The sequence below is a fragment of the Rhinolophus sinicus genome, linkage group LG07 (assembly GCF_036562045.2).
Source record: "Rhinolophus sinicus isolate RSC01 linkage group LG07, ASM3656204v1, whole genome shotgun sequence".
NCBI lineage: Eukaryota > Metazoa > Chordata > Mammalia > Chiroptera > Rhinolophidae > Rhinolophus > Rhinolophus sinicus.
This window is the reverse complement of record NC_133757.1, coordinates 106,774,557-106,793,674: the sequence shown is the minus strand read 5'-3', so window position 1 is coordinate 106,793,674 and position 19,118 is coordinate 106,774,557. Positions and strand designations below refer to the sequence as shown.

The 19,118-nt window shown below is 36.6% G+C and overlaps 1 protein-coding gene across 8 annotated transcripts in view; it reads left to right on the top strand.

Annotated features, from left to right (window-relative positions):
- Positions 1–19,118, top strand: part of DCLK2 (doublecortin like kinase 2) — a 133,037-nt gene that overhangs the window by 4,835 nt on the left and 109,084 nt on the right. For all 8 annotated transcript variants that reach the window (XR_012498191.1, XR_002136642.2, XM_019722939.2 and 5 more), the window contains one exon: positions 15,953–16,284. Coding sequence is in view for 6 of the 8 variants with exons in the window: in XM_019722939.2 (XP_019578498.2) it covers positions 15,953–16,284 (332 nt within the window). In the remaining 2 variants the exon portion in view is untranslated. The remainder of the gene's footprint in view (positions 1–15,952; positions 16,285–19,118) is intronic.

The following is a 19,118-nucleotide window of genomic DNA, read 5'->3' as shown; positions in this document are numbered from 1 at the left end:
CTAACTTAAATCCCTTCTTGTCTAAAAGCCATGCTTTCTCCCTACCTTGGTGGCTATTTACTGAGTGTCTGATGGGCTGCTCTGCCTTTCCCCACCCAGATCCTGTCTTCCAGAAAGTTGCCAAGGCCTCAGATATCCTCCGACCAAGCAGGGAGTGGGTGTCTGGCTCCAATGAAGGGTTTGCCAGGAGCCAAAATAATTATTGATAGCTACCGCTCTCTGCCTCTCTCATCCCAAAATGTTGTTTTGTGTTCTTTCTTTCTGTTATCCCTCAGTCAACAATAAATAAGCTGTTTGAATTTTTTGGCATGTGAGAGAATTTTTATGGTTTTGATCAATGATACTTCCATTCTTCCATTAAGTTAACTTGAAGATTAGCATGAATTAACTTGAATTTAAGAAAAACGAGGTTCTAAAGAAAGCACCCGCTTCAAGTTTCTGATGTTTTCTTACTAACCCTAGTTTATTGAATCTGTTTGGTTAGGTCAAGGTCTTTGAAGGTGTTAAACCAAAATACAGTCACTGAAAGAGTTTTTCCTCAAATGAAAACAAGTCTTCAAACGAACCCATATCATAGGGATTTTTTTTTTCCCCTTGAAAGATAGATTTTTATAGTAATAATAGAAACTGAGCTCTTAGAACTTGTTATGGGTGAATGTTTCTTTCCTCACAGTTATAAGATATTTGCACATAGAAGTCAAAAGCATTACACATTAAAGGCATATGTGATGATTGGACATGGCAGTTTAACGTTGAAATCTTAGGTCTTCAAAGCCTTCTCTACCTGGCAGACTTCTAGATTCTTCTTGAAGAATCGGTTTTCAAATTTGACCTCCGTATGAGGTCTCTTCCCAGACCAGGGATAATGGTCTCATACTTGTTGCTTGAGAGAATCTTTGTTGTGCCAGGTGCTAGGGGTACAGTTTCTTCCCTCAAGACGCTCATATTCTAGAGGGAGAGAGACAGTGAACACGTACATGCACATACGCGTCCCAGCTAAAGTGCTGCGCTGGCCAGGATGATGAAAAAGTCTTCACAGAGGAACAGCTATGGGAGCCAAGGCTTGAGGTCAAGCTTATATCTCCTCCCTCTACTTCCAGCATTCGTCTTGACCTCTGTTGTAACACTTTCCTTTGTCATTAGTGGCATATCAGGTCTGTCTTTTGCACTAGACTGAGAGCATTGTGAGGTCAGGGATCTTGGCCACACAATAAATAGCCCAGAAAATGATTTTCCTTCTAACTAGAACACCAATTTTACTTATAAATAATAAATTTTACTTCTAAACAAATAGCCCAGAAAATGATTTTATTTCCCTTGTCTGTCAAGGAGAAGTTTTGTATGAATTAAGTTTGAATGTGGTGGTTCCTGTGTATTTATGAAAATAGGTATTTTGAAAAACTGAATTACATTTCAGATAAATCAAAGGTGCTGTGCTCAGTCATCACTGTGGAGAGAATGACGCTTCCACAGTACCTGCTTCTATACATTTGATTCTTCGCTTGATCTTGTTTCCTTACAACAGGGAAATTTAGATAGTCCAGCTGCAAATAAACTCTTTCCAGAAGTAATGGAAGAGACATTTTTAATTTGGAGAAGAATCCTAACGGGTTGAGGAAAGGGAATATTTGGGAGAGCATTTATAACATTACAGTATGACATAATGATACTCCGGTAGTTATAAGAAAAGATAAATATTTTATGATGTTTTAAACTATAGAAATTGATATCTTATGGTTCCCGTGATGTGAAATAAAGGAAACTAGACTCCCCTGGGCTAGTGGTTGTCAAACTGCTTTCGTCATCGCTGGCAAGGCCGAGGAGTAGCTGTAAATCTGTATGTCCTGGCTACCTCTCTTTCTCCTCACCCCACCCACACACGCTCCCACACTTCTGTTTTTATCACTTCTGATAAAATAACTACCCTGCGGATTAGGGATTCTTTGCTTCTCAGCATTACTGTAATTTATCAGATGTTTTACATGCAGTCATTTTACGTGTTGCATTGTCTTCCCATTTTATAGATGGGGAAGCTGATGCTCAGAAAGGGTAAAGAAATTGCCCTGTTGCACCAATCGTAAGAGGTGGGGCTGGAAGTTGAGGCCTTTCTTCCTGGCTTTTGAACTTCTGTATTCTTATTTGCTGTGTTCTACTACCTGTGAGGAAATGGCGTGCATTTCAACCCCTGAGGTTTACATAGGTCATTAATAGATCAGCAATCCATTGCTCCATCACTGTGCAGCCAAACCTGTAAATCATTGATATTTGAGAAATGAAGATTGCGGTGGTCCATGTCACTGTAGGTGTAAAGACAATTTTAGGATGTTTCCTGTATGGTTCCTGAAATAAAATACATCATATCTGCAAAGTAACATCTCTGCATTCGGATTCTGCACAGTTGTCTTGCTTGACCTCAGTTTCCTCATCTTGAAAATGAAAAACAGGTTAGGTAATTGCTAAGGCCCTTTTCCCCCTTTACAGTTCAGTGATCTTGAGAAATACTTCTGGGAATGGGACAGAGAAATGATCTTGGCTGTGTCTGGCTCCATGTCTCTCTTTAAAAGTTGGCCGGGTTTTGTGTTCAGATGTGGTTTATCCATGTTTAGATGGAGTTCTTAGAACCCCCAGTAAGCTGTAGGAGGATCTTCTCCATAGAATGTTTACAAGAAAGAAAATTACAAACCCAGTGAGGGCCAGGAGGAACCACAATCTTGGTTGTTTCTCTATCCCACGCAACAGATACTTCTGGCACATGATGCTTGATGCCTAATTTTATTTTTGTGCCACATACGAATATAAAGTATTTTAATAGATGGATATAGGTAGATATAAGTGTTTTTAAAAATCTTTCTTAGTTAAAACAGCCAGCTTGACAGTTGGCTAGATATGCAGAGGTAGAATAAGTTCATGCGAAAATCAACTATTCCTTGCATCTTCATAGTTCAGTTTTTTAAATAAGTTATTATTCAAGGAAAAGATGCAATATATTGATAGTTTAACAGTTTATCAATTTGACTAATGCCCAAGATGCCTGACTGGATGTTTCTCTTTAGGCATCTGTTAGAACCAAATTCTTCTGCCTTTATTTCGTGTGTGTGTGTGTGTGTGTGTGTGTGTGTGTTTAAATCCCAGGATTAGTCTAAGGCCCTTAATATTTTTAGTGTCTACTTTGAGTTAGTTCTTTGACGTAGCTAAGACTTAGTTTGGTTCACCTTGTACATTTATTCTGAAGCATTGTCTTTAGCAAATTTAATATATAGTTATGATACAATCTGGTACCTTTTAAGTTCTGTGACTTGGAAGTATTTTAAAGCTAGAATTTTCATTCTTTAAGACATGCTACACTTTTTGTTCTAACCCAGGGTATTTAATCCTGTTTGCCATGTCTTCTGCAGCCAAAATCAGCAGGCTAGTCATATTGTAACTTTTCATAAGCTACTACCTTATAGACTGAAGGAGTGGGAAGATACTGGTTTGTGAGATCAACTTAAATACTTTTGATTGCACTATAACATTTACTAACATGTCAAACAAATGACTAAAACAATCTACAGGTAGTATGATCTACTATACTACCTATTGGTTATTTGTTGATTAAATTGTAATCACTTACAACCGAAATATATCACAATAGAAGTTTTAAAATATTGTCATTGATTTATCTCTTCCTTCACTATGTATCTTTTACAAACTTCAGATTATTTTGTAAAATAACAACAATAATTATTTCTGAAAGTTAGTGATTGATGCTCCCTTTCCCATTACCCTTGCCCATCATCTTGGTCTTTTTACTTAACAGTATTTTGCCTTGTCTGCTAAAGAATCAAGAACAGAAAAAAGAAGTTATGGACACCTAGTGATTATACTTGTGTTCATCAAGTTTCTGTACAAGAAAGAAATTGGGAAATAGCCCAATGTAAACTCTTACTAGTTCAGTTATCAACACCAATAGCAAGAAGAGTCTGCATGAACCTTATGATGTACATGAAACACTGAGCAGAGTTCTAGCATGCAGTGGCTCTTTGATAACTAGTAGTGGTCCTCAGCATCTTAAACCACCATTGGTGTCATTGAAATCACCCTCCCCCTGCCCATAATTCTAGAGCCACTATTTAGAGCTACATAAGGCCTATTCTACTTCTACATGGCAGCCCTGCAGATGTTTTGATACAGTGGTCATGTGTTCCTCTATTTCCCCTTTCCTCCCATCCCCAAGACATCACCTCTTTTTTTGGACAGACTTCTAGTTTTGAACCCTTATGACTTGCGCCGAATCTTTCAAGCCACCCTCATTATCAATCACTTGCTTAAAACTGGGGCCGAGTCCTCCTCAGACTCGCAGTGAGATTTAAGGGATGAAGGAGGAAGGTGTTAGCAAAAGTCTCAAGAAATTTGGGAAATTCTGTCGAGGAAAGTTTTATCTCTGCTCGGGTGATGGACTAAGGGACTGACCATATATCCATTATGCCCCAGTTTGTATATGTTAGTAGATTGACATATTTTGGTTTGAACGTCTCTCTCTCTCGCTTAATATCCTTAAAATTGTGCTGTTTCTCAAACTTTAGAAATGTTTGGGATAATTAAAAATGAAAACAAAGTGAAAACCTAACAGCAAAATTGTGGGCACACAGCATTGCCTCAGTTACTTTAATTACATTGTCACTTAAATATTGATAAATATAAGGTAGGTGTCCTTATGCATATAGGTTTTACACACCGATACAACCCAAACAAATTGATGATGTAAATATTAATAAAACTGTATAAATAATAAAAATACAAAATAGCAACATAAAGCTGCAGATACTATTTGCTCAAGTTAAGTTGGTGTTCCCAGTATGACCGTGGTGCTGAATGCTAAGTTCGGTGTGTTGTATTTCAGAATGCCACGGATTGAGTCAGTTTTGCACTGCAAGTGAGTCTCCATTCCTGCAGAGTGAAATTATGTTCTCTGGCCTTAACTTGCTGTGCACATGTCTTTTACATAGATTAAGTCCACTTTTTCCTTGTTAACTGCCAACAAAGTTACAGCACTTGATGCCAAAAGAGTTGAGGCTGTGGACATAGAGTGGGTTGGCTGTACTTGCTTTAGAAGGAGTCATTCAGATGTTCCAGAACAGGATGATATAAACATTTTAAGTCTTATCAAAATAAGCACAGAATTAAAGTTGCCATGGTGAACTCTTGTAGACTGTGGGGTATAGTTGGCTCAGGTGTGAGAAGCAAAAAGACAAACGATGGATATGATCTGTAGGTTCCATCCTACTGGGAGATTAGGTACAATTTCTTTTTCTCAGTGGGTAAGCTTTACAGCTTTTTGATTGGTGAGTAGGATTTTGTTTTTACTTTTACATCATGTTTTTGGTCTTAAACTCCTCCCAAGTTTCAATCCTGAAACATGGATTTGTGGGCATACTTCTTCATAGATACTCAGATGTTGAAAGTACCTTTTGTAACCCTTTCTCAGTGGAGGGTGTATTCTGCACAGCTGGATGTGACTTTAGGAAATGACTTGTTTCAGCCACTTGCCTTTAGATGTATTGAAAGAGCGTTGGGGTGAAAGATCTGAATGGGTGCCCTCAGCCCTATCTTGCAGGAATGGCCACTAGATTCGTTTTGTGGATGTGACAGATCGCTGTGGACCGGAGGCACAGCACATGAGTGCAACGTGGGAACAGCATCCAGGCCAGAGCACTGCACTCTGTTACTCTACTGATTTCCAGACGTTCCAATTCCGGGCACTGTACAGTTTGTGTACAAAACCCCAACTAAACCAATTTGCCACAACAGAATAATAAATCCACCTTACTTTTCCTCACCTTGTATTTTTCTTAATCAGCTGGGTGTGGGGAGCTTGTCTCTGATGTGCTTTAGTTGGAGATACACTGTAAGCCACCTAGTAGGATGGTCTCGCAAATACTGCATTCGATGAAGGACATCAAACCGTCTTGTAGATGCAACATATCTGACTTTATTTTCCTTGGTTACATTCCTTTGGAAGTAATTTTTTCTCAGTGTTGGAAGTTAGGAAATAATTTAGGTTCCTAAGATATTTACTAATATTAAACCTAAAGTGTCAGCCATGCCCTCTTTTCTCTTTTCCTTTTCTATGCTGCCATATTTAAATCGGGTGGGGGTGGGGGTGGGGGTGGGGTTTTCTCTGAGCTTGAAGAGTCCTTGTGTAAACAAGTTTTCCTTTTCATCATAAAATTCAGTGCTTGCTTCCACTCCAAGAGTTAAGTATAGTCTCAATGTCCAAATGTTGTGTAACTGATTTTCTGCTATGAATGTCAAATAGTTTATAATTACAAACTATTTGTGATGTTAGGCAGTTTATATATACATATATATATATACACACATATATACATATATACATATATATTAACAAAGGTGGATGAGAGACTTTATAGTAACTGATAGAAAAATAGGATAAAACACTGTTGTTGGATTTCCAGCTGCATAAGATTGCATGTAGTTATTTGTAATTTCTAACAGTAAGTTAACATTTTAAATGTTAAGAGATTACTATGATTTAGCTATTAAACATTACGTGAGTTAAAAACATGTTAAAACCATATTATATAGAAAATAGCTGGGGTCCCCCCAAGATGTACACATTTTTAGAGATGTTATCTATGTATTACTTTTCGAAGTTGAATTGAATTATGGTAGCAATGTGTAGTACCGTGTTTCCCTGAAAATAAGACCTAGCTGGACCATCAGCTCTAATGCATCTTTTGGAGCAAAAATTAATATAAGACCTGGTATTATATAAGACCCCGTATTATACCTGGTATTATATTATACCTGGTATTATATTATACCTCGTATTATATTATATTATATTATATTATATTATATTATATTATATTATATTATATTATATTATATTATATTATGTAAGATCTTGTCTTATGTTATATTAAAATAAGACTGGGTCTTATATTAATTTTTGCTCCAAAAGACGCATCAGAGCTGATGGTCTGCCTAGGTCTTATTTTCTAGGAAACATGGTACGATGTTTGCTCAAAAGATGGCGTTAATCAAACAAATGCTAGCATCATTCATTGTGTTACAATTTTAATAGTTTTTTCCTTTCTTAAAATGTATATACATTTTTTGGCACCCTCTGTATATTAAAACATACTAATATATAAGGTATACACACACACTCACACATATATAAATACATACATACACACGTATTCCTTTGATTGAAAGACACATTACATTTATTAAACTGTAAAAGTGCCCTTGGACTCTTGATGCTTTGATGGTCTGAAGTGAAGAAAAGTGTTGGTAGGTACTAAGCAGCCCTGATATCCTGCTATATGCCTTGGCTTGCCTTTTGATGGGCTGGCATGACCCAAGAGTAGCTCACATCATGCATGCATGCCTGCTAGGATCATCGTGTGGAAACAGCTATACTATACAAACGTTTACCTAGAAGTCATGCAAATCCAAACTGAGATGTGTAAGTTTGTTTTGAAAATAGCATTTTGGTCATAACTTTGACAAACATGTTTTTAATGCCCATTATGTACCAGGCTACTGTGCTAGGTGTGGGGGTACAATGAAAAAGGGACAGTTTTTTTTCAAGCGGTTTCCAGAGTAGGCAGTGGTTTGTCATGAGAGATTGTTTTCAGAGTCACTTGTGAAAAACAAAACAAATGAAAACCTACTCACGTGTTCTGGTACCACCTTCCAGTGACTCTGGTTCATTTGAACTGTGGGGAGGCCTGGGCATCTGTATTTACACAATAAAATCACCTGATTAGAAAAATTTCCACTCATAACCACTGGAAGAAGCAAAGAATAAATGATGATAAGAAATGAACACATTGTAAGCTCAGCGTACAACAGGATCCAAGAGGGCCATAATTTTTTAAATTTTATTTTAAAATTATGAAAGTTCATAAAATATACTTTTACCGCCCAGTGAGTTCTTACGAAGTGAACACCTTTACGCTTCCCAGCCATGTGAAAAACACCATACTGGCAGCATCTCAGAGGCTCTCCCTGTGTCCCTTCCCAGTTATAACTCTTCCAAGGTAACTGTAGCCAAACTTTTGCTTTTCTTTATATTTTTGAATGAATTAACACCTAATCAATATATTTAATTTTGTCATCTTTTTCTCACCATTGTTTGTAAAACTATCCAAGTTCTTGCATGTAGCTTAATTGTTGATTTTCATTACCGTACAGTAGTACATTGTATGACCACACCACAGTCTGTGGTGGATATGTGGATTGATTCTCATCTTTGGCTATTGAGAAATACTTCTGTGAACATACGTGTGTGATTGTGTGTGTGTGTGTGTGTGTGTGTGTGTGTGTGTAGAGAGAGAGAGGGAGGGACGGAGGGAGTGCATCTATACATTCTGCTGCCCATATGCGTCACTTTTTCCAGGATACTTTCTTGTGGTGGATTTCTGGGTGATATGTGTATGTTGTCAGCTTAGTAATAGATAATACAACCTCTTTTCTCTAAGTGATTGAACCATTTTAAAGTCCTTCCAACAATATATGAAAAGTTCTGCTTTACTTCCTTGCCAGTGGCAATTAATCTTGACAGTTGAGTAAAAAAGAGGCAAGGCAGGAGGAGGAGGAAGGTTATTTCAGATACATAAGAAGGAGTGAAAATAGGAGGGTATGATGAATTTGAAGGAAATTGCAAATATACTGGTATGACACTAACTTAGGAACCTGTGGGAAAGTCCGGGGAGATGGGGCTGAAAGTGTGTGATGTACTGGGGAGTGTGTCCTGTGTTCTACAGGCTGTGAAGCCGGCAAAAGACATTGGAGCCCCATTTTACAAAACTTGCTGTGACAGCTCTGTGGAGGGCGAGTGGGTGAGACCTGACACCAGGAGTGTAACTACTCTAATCCACGAAGAAATGAGTGCAGGCAGAATTGAGGAGATTGGATCCCAGAGGAGCTTAGCCCAAAGTCAGCAGTTTTGCCACTTTTGGTGAATGTGGGGGAAGGGAGAAGAGAAGCAGGAGTCTCGGTATTTGCCTAGATGACTGTATAGGTGGTGATTTCCGTCAATCAGTTGTGGAATCCAGGAAGGGGAGCATTTGAGGTCAGGACAGCAATAAATGGGTGTGAAGTTGGTTTTAGACATGTGGCATGTGAGATAGCCATGGATTCTCTAGTAGAGATGTTCTGTAAGTGGTTTGAATTCAAGACAATGGACTAGGCTGGGGATGTCCTCAATCCGAGTCCTCATGGTGGTGGTTAAAGCCAGGGGGGTGAATGCAACTGCCCAGGGAGAATCTAAGGGGGATGGGGGAGGCCTGGATGGGTGGGAGACCAGGGGTAAGAGGTAAACCAGGAGAAATTCCATCACGGAAGCGAAGGAGAAAAGGGTCTGTAGGAAGAGAATCATGACAGGTGTCCAATGCCCTCAGAAAACGCCAAGTGAAATCAGAAAGGTGTGCTTTGCATTTAGTAGTTAGGAAAGAAGAACTTGGGATGAGGTACTGGTCCCCAATTGGAGTGCAGGGAGCAGAAGTGATGCTCCAGTGACTTTAGAGCAAATACTGGGTGAGGAAGTGGAAAACACAAATGAAGAGTGCTTTTCTTAACATTTTTTTAAAATTTTGCAATTATAGTTGACATTCAATATTAGTTTTGGGTGTACAGCATAGTGGTTAAACATTTATGTAACTTATGAAGTGATCCCACTGATAAGTTGAGTACCCACTTGACACCATATATAGTTATTACAATACTATTGACTATTGTTCCTATACAACACTTTACATCCCGGTGACTAGTTTGTAACTGCTAGTTTGTACTTCTTAATCCTTTCACCCTTTTCACCCAGCCCTCCCCCAACCCCCTCCCATCTGGCAACCATGATTTTGTTCTCTGTATCTATGAGTCTGTTTCTATTTTGTTTGTTTGTTTTTTAGATTCCACACATAAGTGAAATCATATGGTATTTCTTTCTCTGACTTATTTCGTTTGGCATAATATCCTCTTGGTCAATCCATGTCACAAATGGTAAGATTTAATTATTTTTTATGGCTGAGTAATATTCCATACATTGTATATATGTACCACATCTTCTTTATCCAACTGTCTGTCAATGGATACTTAAGTTGCTTCCATATCTTGGCTATTGGAAATAATGCTGCAATGAACATAGGATGCATATATCTTTTTGGATTAATGTTCTGGATTTCTTCAGATAAATACCCAGAAGTGGGATTGCTGGGTCATAAGGTAGTTCTATTTTTAATTTTTTGAGGAACCTCCATACTGTTTTCGATAGTGGTTGCACCAATTTGCAATTCCACCAAGAGTGCGCGAGGGTTCCCTTTTCTCCACATCCTTGCCAGCACTTGTTGCTTGTTGATTTATTGATGATGGTCATTCTGACAGGTGTGAGATGATATCTCATTCTGATTTTAACTTGAATTTCTCTGATGATTAGTGACATTGAACATCTTTTCATATGTCTATCAGCCATCTGTATGTCCTTTTGGGAGAAATGTCTATTGAGGTCTAACTGCCCTTTTTTAAATTGGATTACTGGTTAAGTTGCATGAGTTCTGTATAAATTTTGGATATTAACCCCTTATTGGATATATGATTGGTGAATATTTTCTCCCATTGAGTAGGAATGTCTTTTCCTTTTGTTGATGGTTTTCTCTGCTATACAATAACTTTTTAGTTTCATGTAGTCACATTTGTCTAGTTTTTCTTTTGTTTCCCTTGCCTGAGGAGACATATCCAAAAAATTACTTAAGAGCAATGTCAAAGAGTTTACTTCCTATATTTTCTTCTAGGAGTTTTATGGTTTCGGGTCTTACATTGAAATCTTTAATCCATTTTGAGTTTATTCTTGTGTATGGTGTAAGAAGGTGATCTAGTTTCATTTTTGGCATGTATCTGTCCAGTTTTCCCAATACCATTTATTGAAGAGACTGTCTTTACCCCATTGTGTATTCTTGCCTCCTTTGTCATGGACTAATTCACCATATAGATGTGGGTTTATTTCTGGACTCTCTATTCTGTTCCATTGATCTGTTTTTATGCCATTGCCATTCTGTTTTGATTACCATAGCCTTGTAGCATAGTTTTATATCAAATAGAGTGATACCTCCAACTTTGTTCCTCTCTCTCAAGATTGCCTTGGGTATTTATTGTTTTTTGTGGTTCCAATGAGGAGTGCTCTTTAACTGGGAAGAGAATGGAAGCCAAAAGCACATTAGGTAGAGTGGGATGAGGAATGACGAGAGGGGAGGATCAGTGCGTGTGTTTAAGGTGGGAGACACTGTGTATAATCCTGTAAAGAGGGCTCTCCTGTTACATGGAGGAGAGAAGACTGCCCTTGGAATCTCAGCATGAGGAGAGGGAGGGGCCCAAGTCCTGGGAGAGGGACTTTCCGTTGAATAGAGGAGGGTACCCTTAATACTGAAAAGGGAGAGAAGGTGGGAAAAATTGGCATGGACTGAAATATATTTTTAGGGATGTAAATTTTCAAAGAACAGGAATTGGGAGTTCCTATCTTTTAATAGCCATTTGCCTCTTAAATAGGAGGCAGTTCATTTGATTAAGGATGAAAATTAATGATTAACAAATACTCAGGTAATATTACATAGCTGCTAAATATGAAGTAATACAAAATGTCTTTGAACAAATATCAGTGGAAAGAAGCTGTAACTGTGTTCTGGAGAGAGAGTCTCCAGGAAATTGAAAGACTTTCTGTTCCATTCCATACTTGAAAACAATTGTGTAACCTGTTTATGCTTTATCCATCTCTTTCTATACGGAACGCAAATCCTCTTTGTATGTAGTATTCATATCAGCATTTTCAAAATGATTTCTTCTTAATATCTTATGGTCAAAGAACTGTTGTTATGAGAAAGCGCATGCGAGAGAGAGAGAGAGAGAGAGAGAGAGAGAGAGAGAGAGAGAATGAAAGAATGAATGAATTTCAGTTTTCTTCAGCCAGAGACCACCGAGGACATACCTATAGTTAAGTAAGCTGGGCTTCTTACTCATTGCAGCAAGGAAGAATGGACATACTATGATACCACGGGGTGTCTCAGTAACAGAGTGTTAGACCTGTCATAGAAACGGGCATTGGTTCGATAATTTTAGGGAGGATCTAAGGAAGCAGGGACTCATTCTCTACTGGATACTGTTAGAAGGTAGGGTACCTTCTATGATTGGTTGGGTAGCTTATTACATCTTATTGGGAGGGCACACTGAGGAAAAAGCTGTAATTGGTAAAGAATTGGCAGTCACTCATTGACTATGAGAAAGGAACGTTTGGCGTTATGTGGTTTGCATAGTGACCTTGTTTTTATGTCACTTTATCATAGTCTCAGAGTGATTTGTTTGACAGATATTCTGTGAGATTGTATCCCACAGGAGAACGCAGGTCTGAGCATCAGACCATCTTGTAATGCCATTGAGTCTAGCTGTGAATGTCAGATCAGTTCTGGACTTTAGGGACTGCTTTATTTTTCTTATGTCCATATATGATATATATATATATATATATATATATATATATATATATATATATGTATATGTATATGTATATGTATATGTATATGTATATATATATATGTATATATATGTATGTATCATATATGTACATACATACATGTTTATATCCTAGTTTAACTCTCATTTTTAATGAGATCCTTGTGTTGTGTTGGCAAGTGCAGTATTAACATGTATTGGTAAGAGTTAAAAATTGTTCTCAAATATATTTCACCAGTATATCAATACTTATTACTTTAGGATATACTTTTTCAGCTGTATCAGTAGCATAAAATGCACTTTGAAAACTTGTTATATTTCTGGAATGAGCAGAAAACAGAAGATTCTTGCATTGATCCATGTGGGAAGTGGGTGGTAATGGGGGCAGACAGGAGGAACATTTTTAGACATATTTAAAGGATAGACTGGACAGAACTTGATGTCAAGATGTAGTATATAGGGAAGCCAGAAGAATGAAGGATGACACCTAGGTTTCTAGCTGAATAGTTTGAGTAGGAAGTGAACTTATTCACCAGGATGGGGAGGAAGGGAAGAGTGACAAGTTGGCAGGGGAGTAACAAATCTTAAACAAAAATCCCTACAGTAGTATGAATCTGGATGGAAGGAGGCTGATTGCTTCTCATCAATTTTCTAAGTGCCTGGTATCTAACAGAATAATAATTTATTGTTTGGTTAACAGCTGGAGCCGTAACTGCCCAAGGAACCAAAATCTTAAATTCTTTTGTCAGCATATTCTCCCCCTGTTGACAATCAATGTAAGTGACAAAATTACAGTCAGGAGATTGTTTTTGATCTGGGTGGGGGATATAACAAGGAAAGCTAGCCCGGGTGTCATGGTGGCTATTGGTATAAGTTGTGACATCTGTACTGTAAGGGGTTATGTGCCTAGTATAGAGAAACACAGGTATGACCTCAGAAACACATCCTGAACCTCTGTGCTGAAATGTTGAGTGCCAATGATGCCAGATGGTTTCATATCATGTCAGCACCTGGCAGGTGAGCTGGCATATAGTAGGTATTCAGTACGTATTGTGAAGGGGAGCCTAGGCTTAACAGAAAAGTACACTATGAACTATGATTTGCGTCTCCTGTGGATGCAGGGAAGGGGTGAGGCTTTGTCTAGCAGGCGTTGGCCAGCCCTGGTTCCAAACTTTACATATTTTTTATGGAAGTGATGTATGAGATTTTATTTTAACGTTTCAAGGTTACTATAGAGGATACAACTCAGCAACAACCAATGGAAGAGATTCCTAGGGTGAGATATAGGGAGTGGTGTGGGGGTACAGAGCTTCCAATGCCCTCTCCTGGTAGATACCATCTCAGCACCTCCGTGGATTGACCAACCTATTGACCAACTGGGAAGCTCTGATCTATGAGTTTTGACTAACAACATATGAAGGGAGGAGGGAGGAAGGCAATTAAAATTCATGTGTAACCACACATAAACAAACTAAAAGACAGGCTTCCTTTCCCTATTTTCATTCTGGCATTCTGAACTCATGTAAAGAGGCAAAACCACAGATAAATTTAAAAGGCAGCTCTCCTGGTTATTATGTTGACTGTGCCCGGACTAGGTTGATCAAGGGAATCTGACATGGTATTTCTCTGGTTTTGTTCCATTTTGCCATTTTCTCTATATTGGGAAAGGCTTTTCCCTAGCTGACTTCTCCCTGGTCTTAATATTAAATAAATAAATAAATAAATAAATAAATAAATAAATAAATCACCCTGTCTTGCTGAGATTCCTTTTGTTTTCTCCCATTTTAATTTCTTGGATCAGAGCATACAATTAAACTTTTATCATAGGTAACAGTAGGAAGAGCTTTTCAATGTGAGAGTCACTTTATCAAGTCAAAGCAAAATCATAATTGTTTATTTTTGCTCATTAATGTGTACATATGTATAGTTCTATTTTGTTAAATTTATACCTATTTTTGAAATTATGAGCCATCCTCCCAGATGATTGCCCTATGAAAAATGATTTAGATAAACCTACAGAAATTAAATTAAATGGTGATGGTTGGGCTAGACTTCAGGTAACTGGTGTGGATGCAGCAGTAATGCCTGTGACTGGTCCCCTAGTTTTCTTGGACAGGGGCCCAATTATACCTCTAAATAGAAGACATTACTCCTCTGTTTAGATCCTTCGTGTGTGCCTGCTCTGTTCCTGAATTGTTCGTGTGCCTTTGGGAGTCTTGAAGAGCTCCAGTAATCAGGATTTCAGAACATCCTGATAGTAGTTCAATAGAATATTTATATTAATAGGTTTTCCTCAACAATTCTCTTTCACTGTTTTGGCTGTTTTTCATTTAAGCAGTCACAGCATTCAAGCCTTGTATCATATAAGTATAATATCAAAAATGAAGAATTCTATTATATAGAATAGGTGAAAAAATAATTAAAAATAATTAATTCTTTTTGAGTTAGAAAATACCTTAGAGAAAATCTTAGAGTATAACCCTTTTGTTTGCCCAAAAGTTGAGACTAAAAGAACTGCGTGATTGCTGAGTCTCCCAAAAGAAAACTTATAATTTTTAAACATGTAATTATGGTTTTTCAATAAAAAATTATTTTTCAACATATAATTTTGGAACTTAAGATTAATGAACATTGATTTGGTAAATCAATTGACAAATAGTATACTTTTTATGTTTTAGTTAATAAATATTGAGCAGAACGCAATATTGAGTCATGAATATTGAGTCATGAACACATCATTTTAACTACTTAATATCTGTTCCCATTTAAGTAGATATAGAAAAGGTTATCTGTTTAAACTAATTATCTTGAGTTCACGTTCTTTAATTAAGGAAAAAAATGCCTGAGTTATGTTTCTTTGAGCTGTCAAACTCTTCTTCATTTTTGTGGTACTTCATTAGTAAGTAAATGATCCTATAACTGAATATAATTTAGTCAGCTATGTGAAGATGTAGTGATCATTCTGTGATTAGGACTGAAATCTATAATTGGAAAAAGGAGAAAAATAGTTTTTCATATGAATATTATTGTGATATAATTATTTCCACCAGATGAAGTCTAAAAAAATAAATTAGTTAATAGACTTTTGGAACTAGGAAGTACTTTAGAATTCATCTGGTTCAGCAAGTTCACTTTACAGAAAATGATATTGAGAACCAAAGTATGGAAGAATTATCCAGAATGATACATTTGATAAAATAAAACCCAGATCTCTCTTGTTTCATTGTCCAGTGCTTTTTACTCTATAATGCATGTTATTCTCTCAAAACCGATCTAGATGCTATTAAAAACAAAGGGAGGATGGGGAGAATGCCAAAGGGAAAGGATGTGAATCCCCTTTCAGGGAACCTGTTAAGTTTAGGAGTCCACTTAATGGGTCTCCAGCATTTGTACTTCTTTGGTCAGAGTAGTCATGCTAATAAAAATGATTTTTGCTTTTTAGGTGAGAGTTACGTGTGTGCATCAAACGAACCATTTCGTAAAGTTGATTACACCAAAAATATTAATCCTAACTGGTCTGTGAACATCAAGGGTGGGACCACCCGAGCCTTGGCTGCTCCCTCTGTGAAAAGTGAAGTAAAAGAGAGTAAAGATTTCATCAAACCCAAATTAGTGACTGTGATTCGAAGTGGAGTGAAGCCTAGAAAAGCCGTGCGGATCCTTCTAAATAAGAAGACTGCTCATTCCTTCGAACAAGTCTTAACAGATATTACCGAAGCCATTAAACTCGACTCAGGAGTGGTCAAGAGGCTCTGTACACTGGATGGCAAGCAGGTAAGATGTTTTGAGCCTCTAGCTCTCCATCTTATTTTTAAATTCTACTTGTACCATAGAGGTTACACGTTTGATAATATGAATTTTGTAGTCTGATAGATGTTATTTTACTAGTCCTGCTTGAGGTGTGTGTGTGTGTGTGTGTGTGTGTATTAAGCCTTTATCATGAAAATGTAAGGGGATTACCTTTCTCTTTACCCAAATATCTCAAAAGTGTATATAGGGAAATCTGTCTGCACTTCTGTGGTCACTGGGAGGGAAATGTAAACTTCTGAAGGAAAAGTAAGTTGAAGCTTCCTATATTAAGTGGGATGTTGTCTATTGAAGGGTAAGGGCACCTGTTGACTAGTAAAGTCATTATGGGTTTGGGAAAATCACAAGAGTCAAAATTAAAGATAACACATTTAGAAAAGTCTTTCCTCCCCACTTATGTATAGAATGGGAAATGGAAAATGCATTTAAAAGAAAGTACTTTCTTAGGAATGTCCATATGAATTTCATAGGGAAGAATGGAGGTAATTAGTATTACTGAAAAGCATACGCAAATGAATGGAGGTAATTAACATTTCTGAAAAGTATACACAAATTACACGGGAAAATGCAGCCAAATTATGGTAACAATATACCAGGAAGTTTAATGGGCTAAAAAAAAAATGGGGCAAATTGCTAAAATGCATGAATAGCAGTTACACAAATATTGAGTTTTGCCACAATCAGATTATCATTCCTAGAAAAAGAATGTGGCTTCTGAACTGTATTTTTTCCTAATTTCAATAAGGTTAAATCGTTTATATTTACATTATCTAAACATTATAGTTCCCAGCATTTAATTTTTTTCTTCATTCCATTTTGTTTCTTCCCTCAAAAATAATTTATTTTGAAGTGTGTGGTTAATATAGTGCTGAGAATTAACATGAAACACTAGGGCAGTGAATGTCTTCTGGGAAAAAAAAAAGTTTTCTAACTTTCTGAGACCAGATCTAGTTACTAGGTTGTTTTCTGAAACATTAACAAAATTTAAAAAATAGATTATAAAAATGTCAGTAGCTTATATGGAGGTTATAATGACTTTTCTAATTAATGAAATTTGTGATTAAAAGATACAACACTTCATAGCAGCCTGCCCCATGACAGGTTCACAGTATAACTGGAAATAGACAGCTTACAAATTGAGCTAATGGCACAGCACAATATGGAACACCTTAAGATTTATTCTGCAAGTATAAAAATAATCAAACCACAAGACAGAAAGGAGATTAGATAAGTCAAATAACAAATTCTTGGTGGACGCAGAGAAGACAGGAAACGTAGAGACAAATATTGAAGATACCTAACAAAAAGAAAAATGAAACTCATAAGTATGCCAAATTAGAAAACCTAAATGGCATGTAAACAGTAAATGCAATGAGACTTTAAAAATTTCCAAACGAATGTTCTTCGGGGAAAATTTAAGTGAAAGAAGTTGAACATAAAATTGAAATAGTCATCGTTGACATTTTAGTAGTTATCCAAAAAATTATCTTCAAAAAGTTTCCAGATGAGAAATATTTATATGTAAAAATGTTAACTAAAGCACAAGCAACCCCAAATCATTAACATTGTAAAGAAGAATACCCTGTTATGAGTAAGGTTTATGACAGAAATGAAAGGACGGCACACGATTAAGAAACCCGTTAATACCCGGGATCTAGAAGATAAAGCCTCATAGCACATGTAATCCCTAAAAGATGTTAAAAAGGCATTTTGACAAAATACAAAACCTATATTCAGTTAGAGATTTAGTAATAAAAATAGAAGGTGAATTCTCTCAGAGACTTGAAGAAATCCCTATTTGAAACAAAAAGTCTATGTGTTGGTAAATGAGATACTGGAAGTATTTCTATGACAGTCAGGTCCAAGATGGTGATGGCTGACAGCCTCAGGATTCAAGAGTCTTCTATACATTCTTCCTGATTTTCATTTGTAGTTCAATTGCAATTTCAATAGTTTAATTGCAACTTCAATAGGTCTAAATAGAAGTTTTTTGGGGGGAAGGGGAGAGGGATACATGACAAAGTGGTTTTGAAAGTTAATATGGAAAAAGAGAAAGATTTTGGAAATAATGATTAATGCGCTCTCATGCTACCAGATATTAAATCACCATCTTCATACCATACCAAAAATAAATTCCAGGTGTCTTTAAAATATACATGTCAAAATGAAACTAAAAGATGTCAATGGTTATGTTGATAATGGGAAAGGATTCTCTAAGCATAAAAGTAGTGGGAAGATCACAAAGGGAAAGGTTGGTTGGACATAAAAATTAAAACTTTCTATGTGTCATAAGTAAGGGTTATATGTTTTTATATTGAGTTATAATAGTTTAATAGGGAAAAAAAAACCTGTAATGTCAAGATGCATAAAAGACCAAACAGACAATTTGAAAAGGTAAAATTATAAGTATAAAGCATTAAAAATGTTCAATTTCACTAAATATGAGTTAAAGCAATGAAATATTTTTCATATTTGAAATTGACATGTTTTTGGAGAATAAAATGTCCATTATTTTTCAATACGCAGTGAATTGGCATTCTCAAAGAATGATGGAAGGGTAAATTGCATCTTTATGGAAAACAGTTTGTTTTGTACAACTATACAAATATTCTTACTTTTTGAACTAGTAAATTAACATACAGGAATTTATCCTAAATAAACTGAGCGGCAAACATGATTATGCATATAAATGTCCATCCCAGCAGTAAGAGCAAAAGATTGGAAACAATTTAAAATCCCTAAAGTAGAAAACAGTTCAATGATATCACCATAGAATTCATAGTAGTGGCCATTGAAAATTA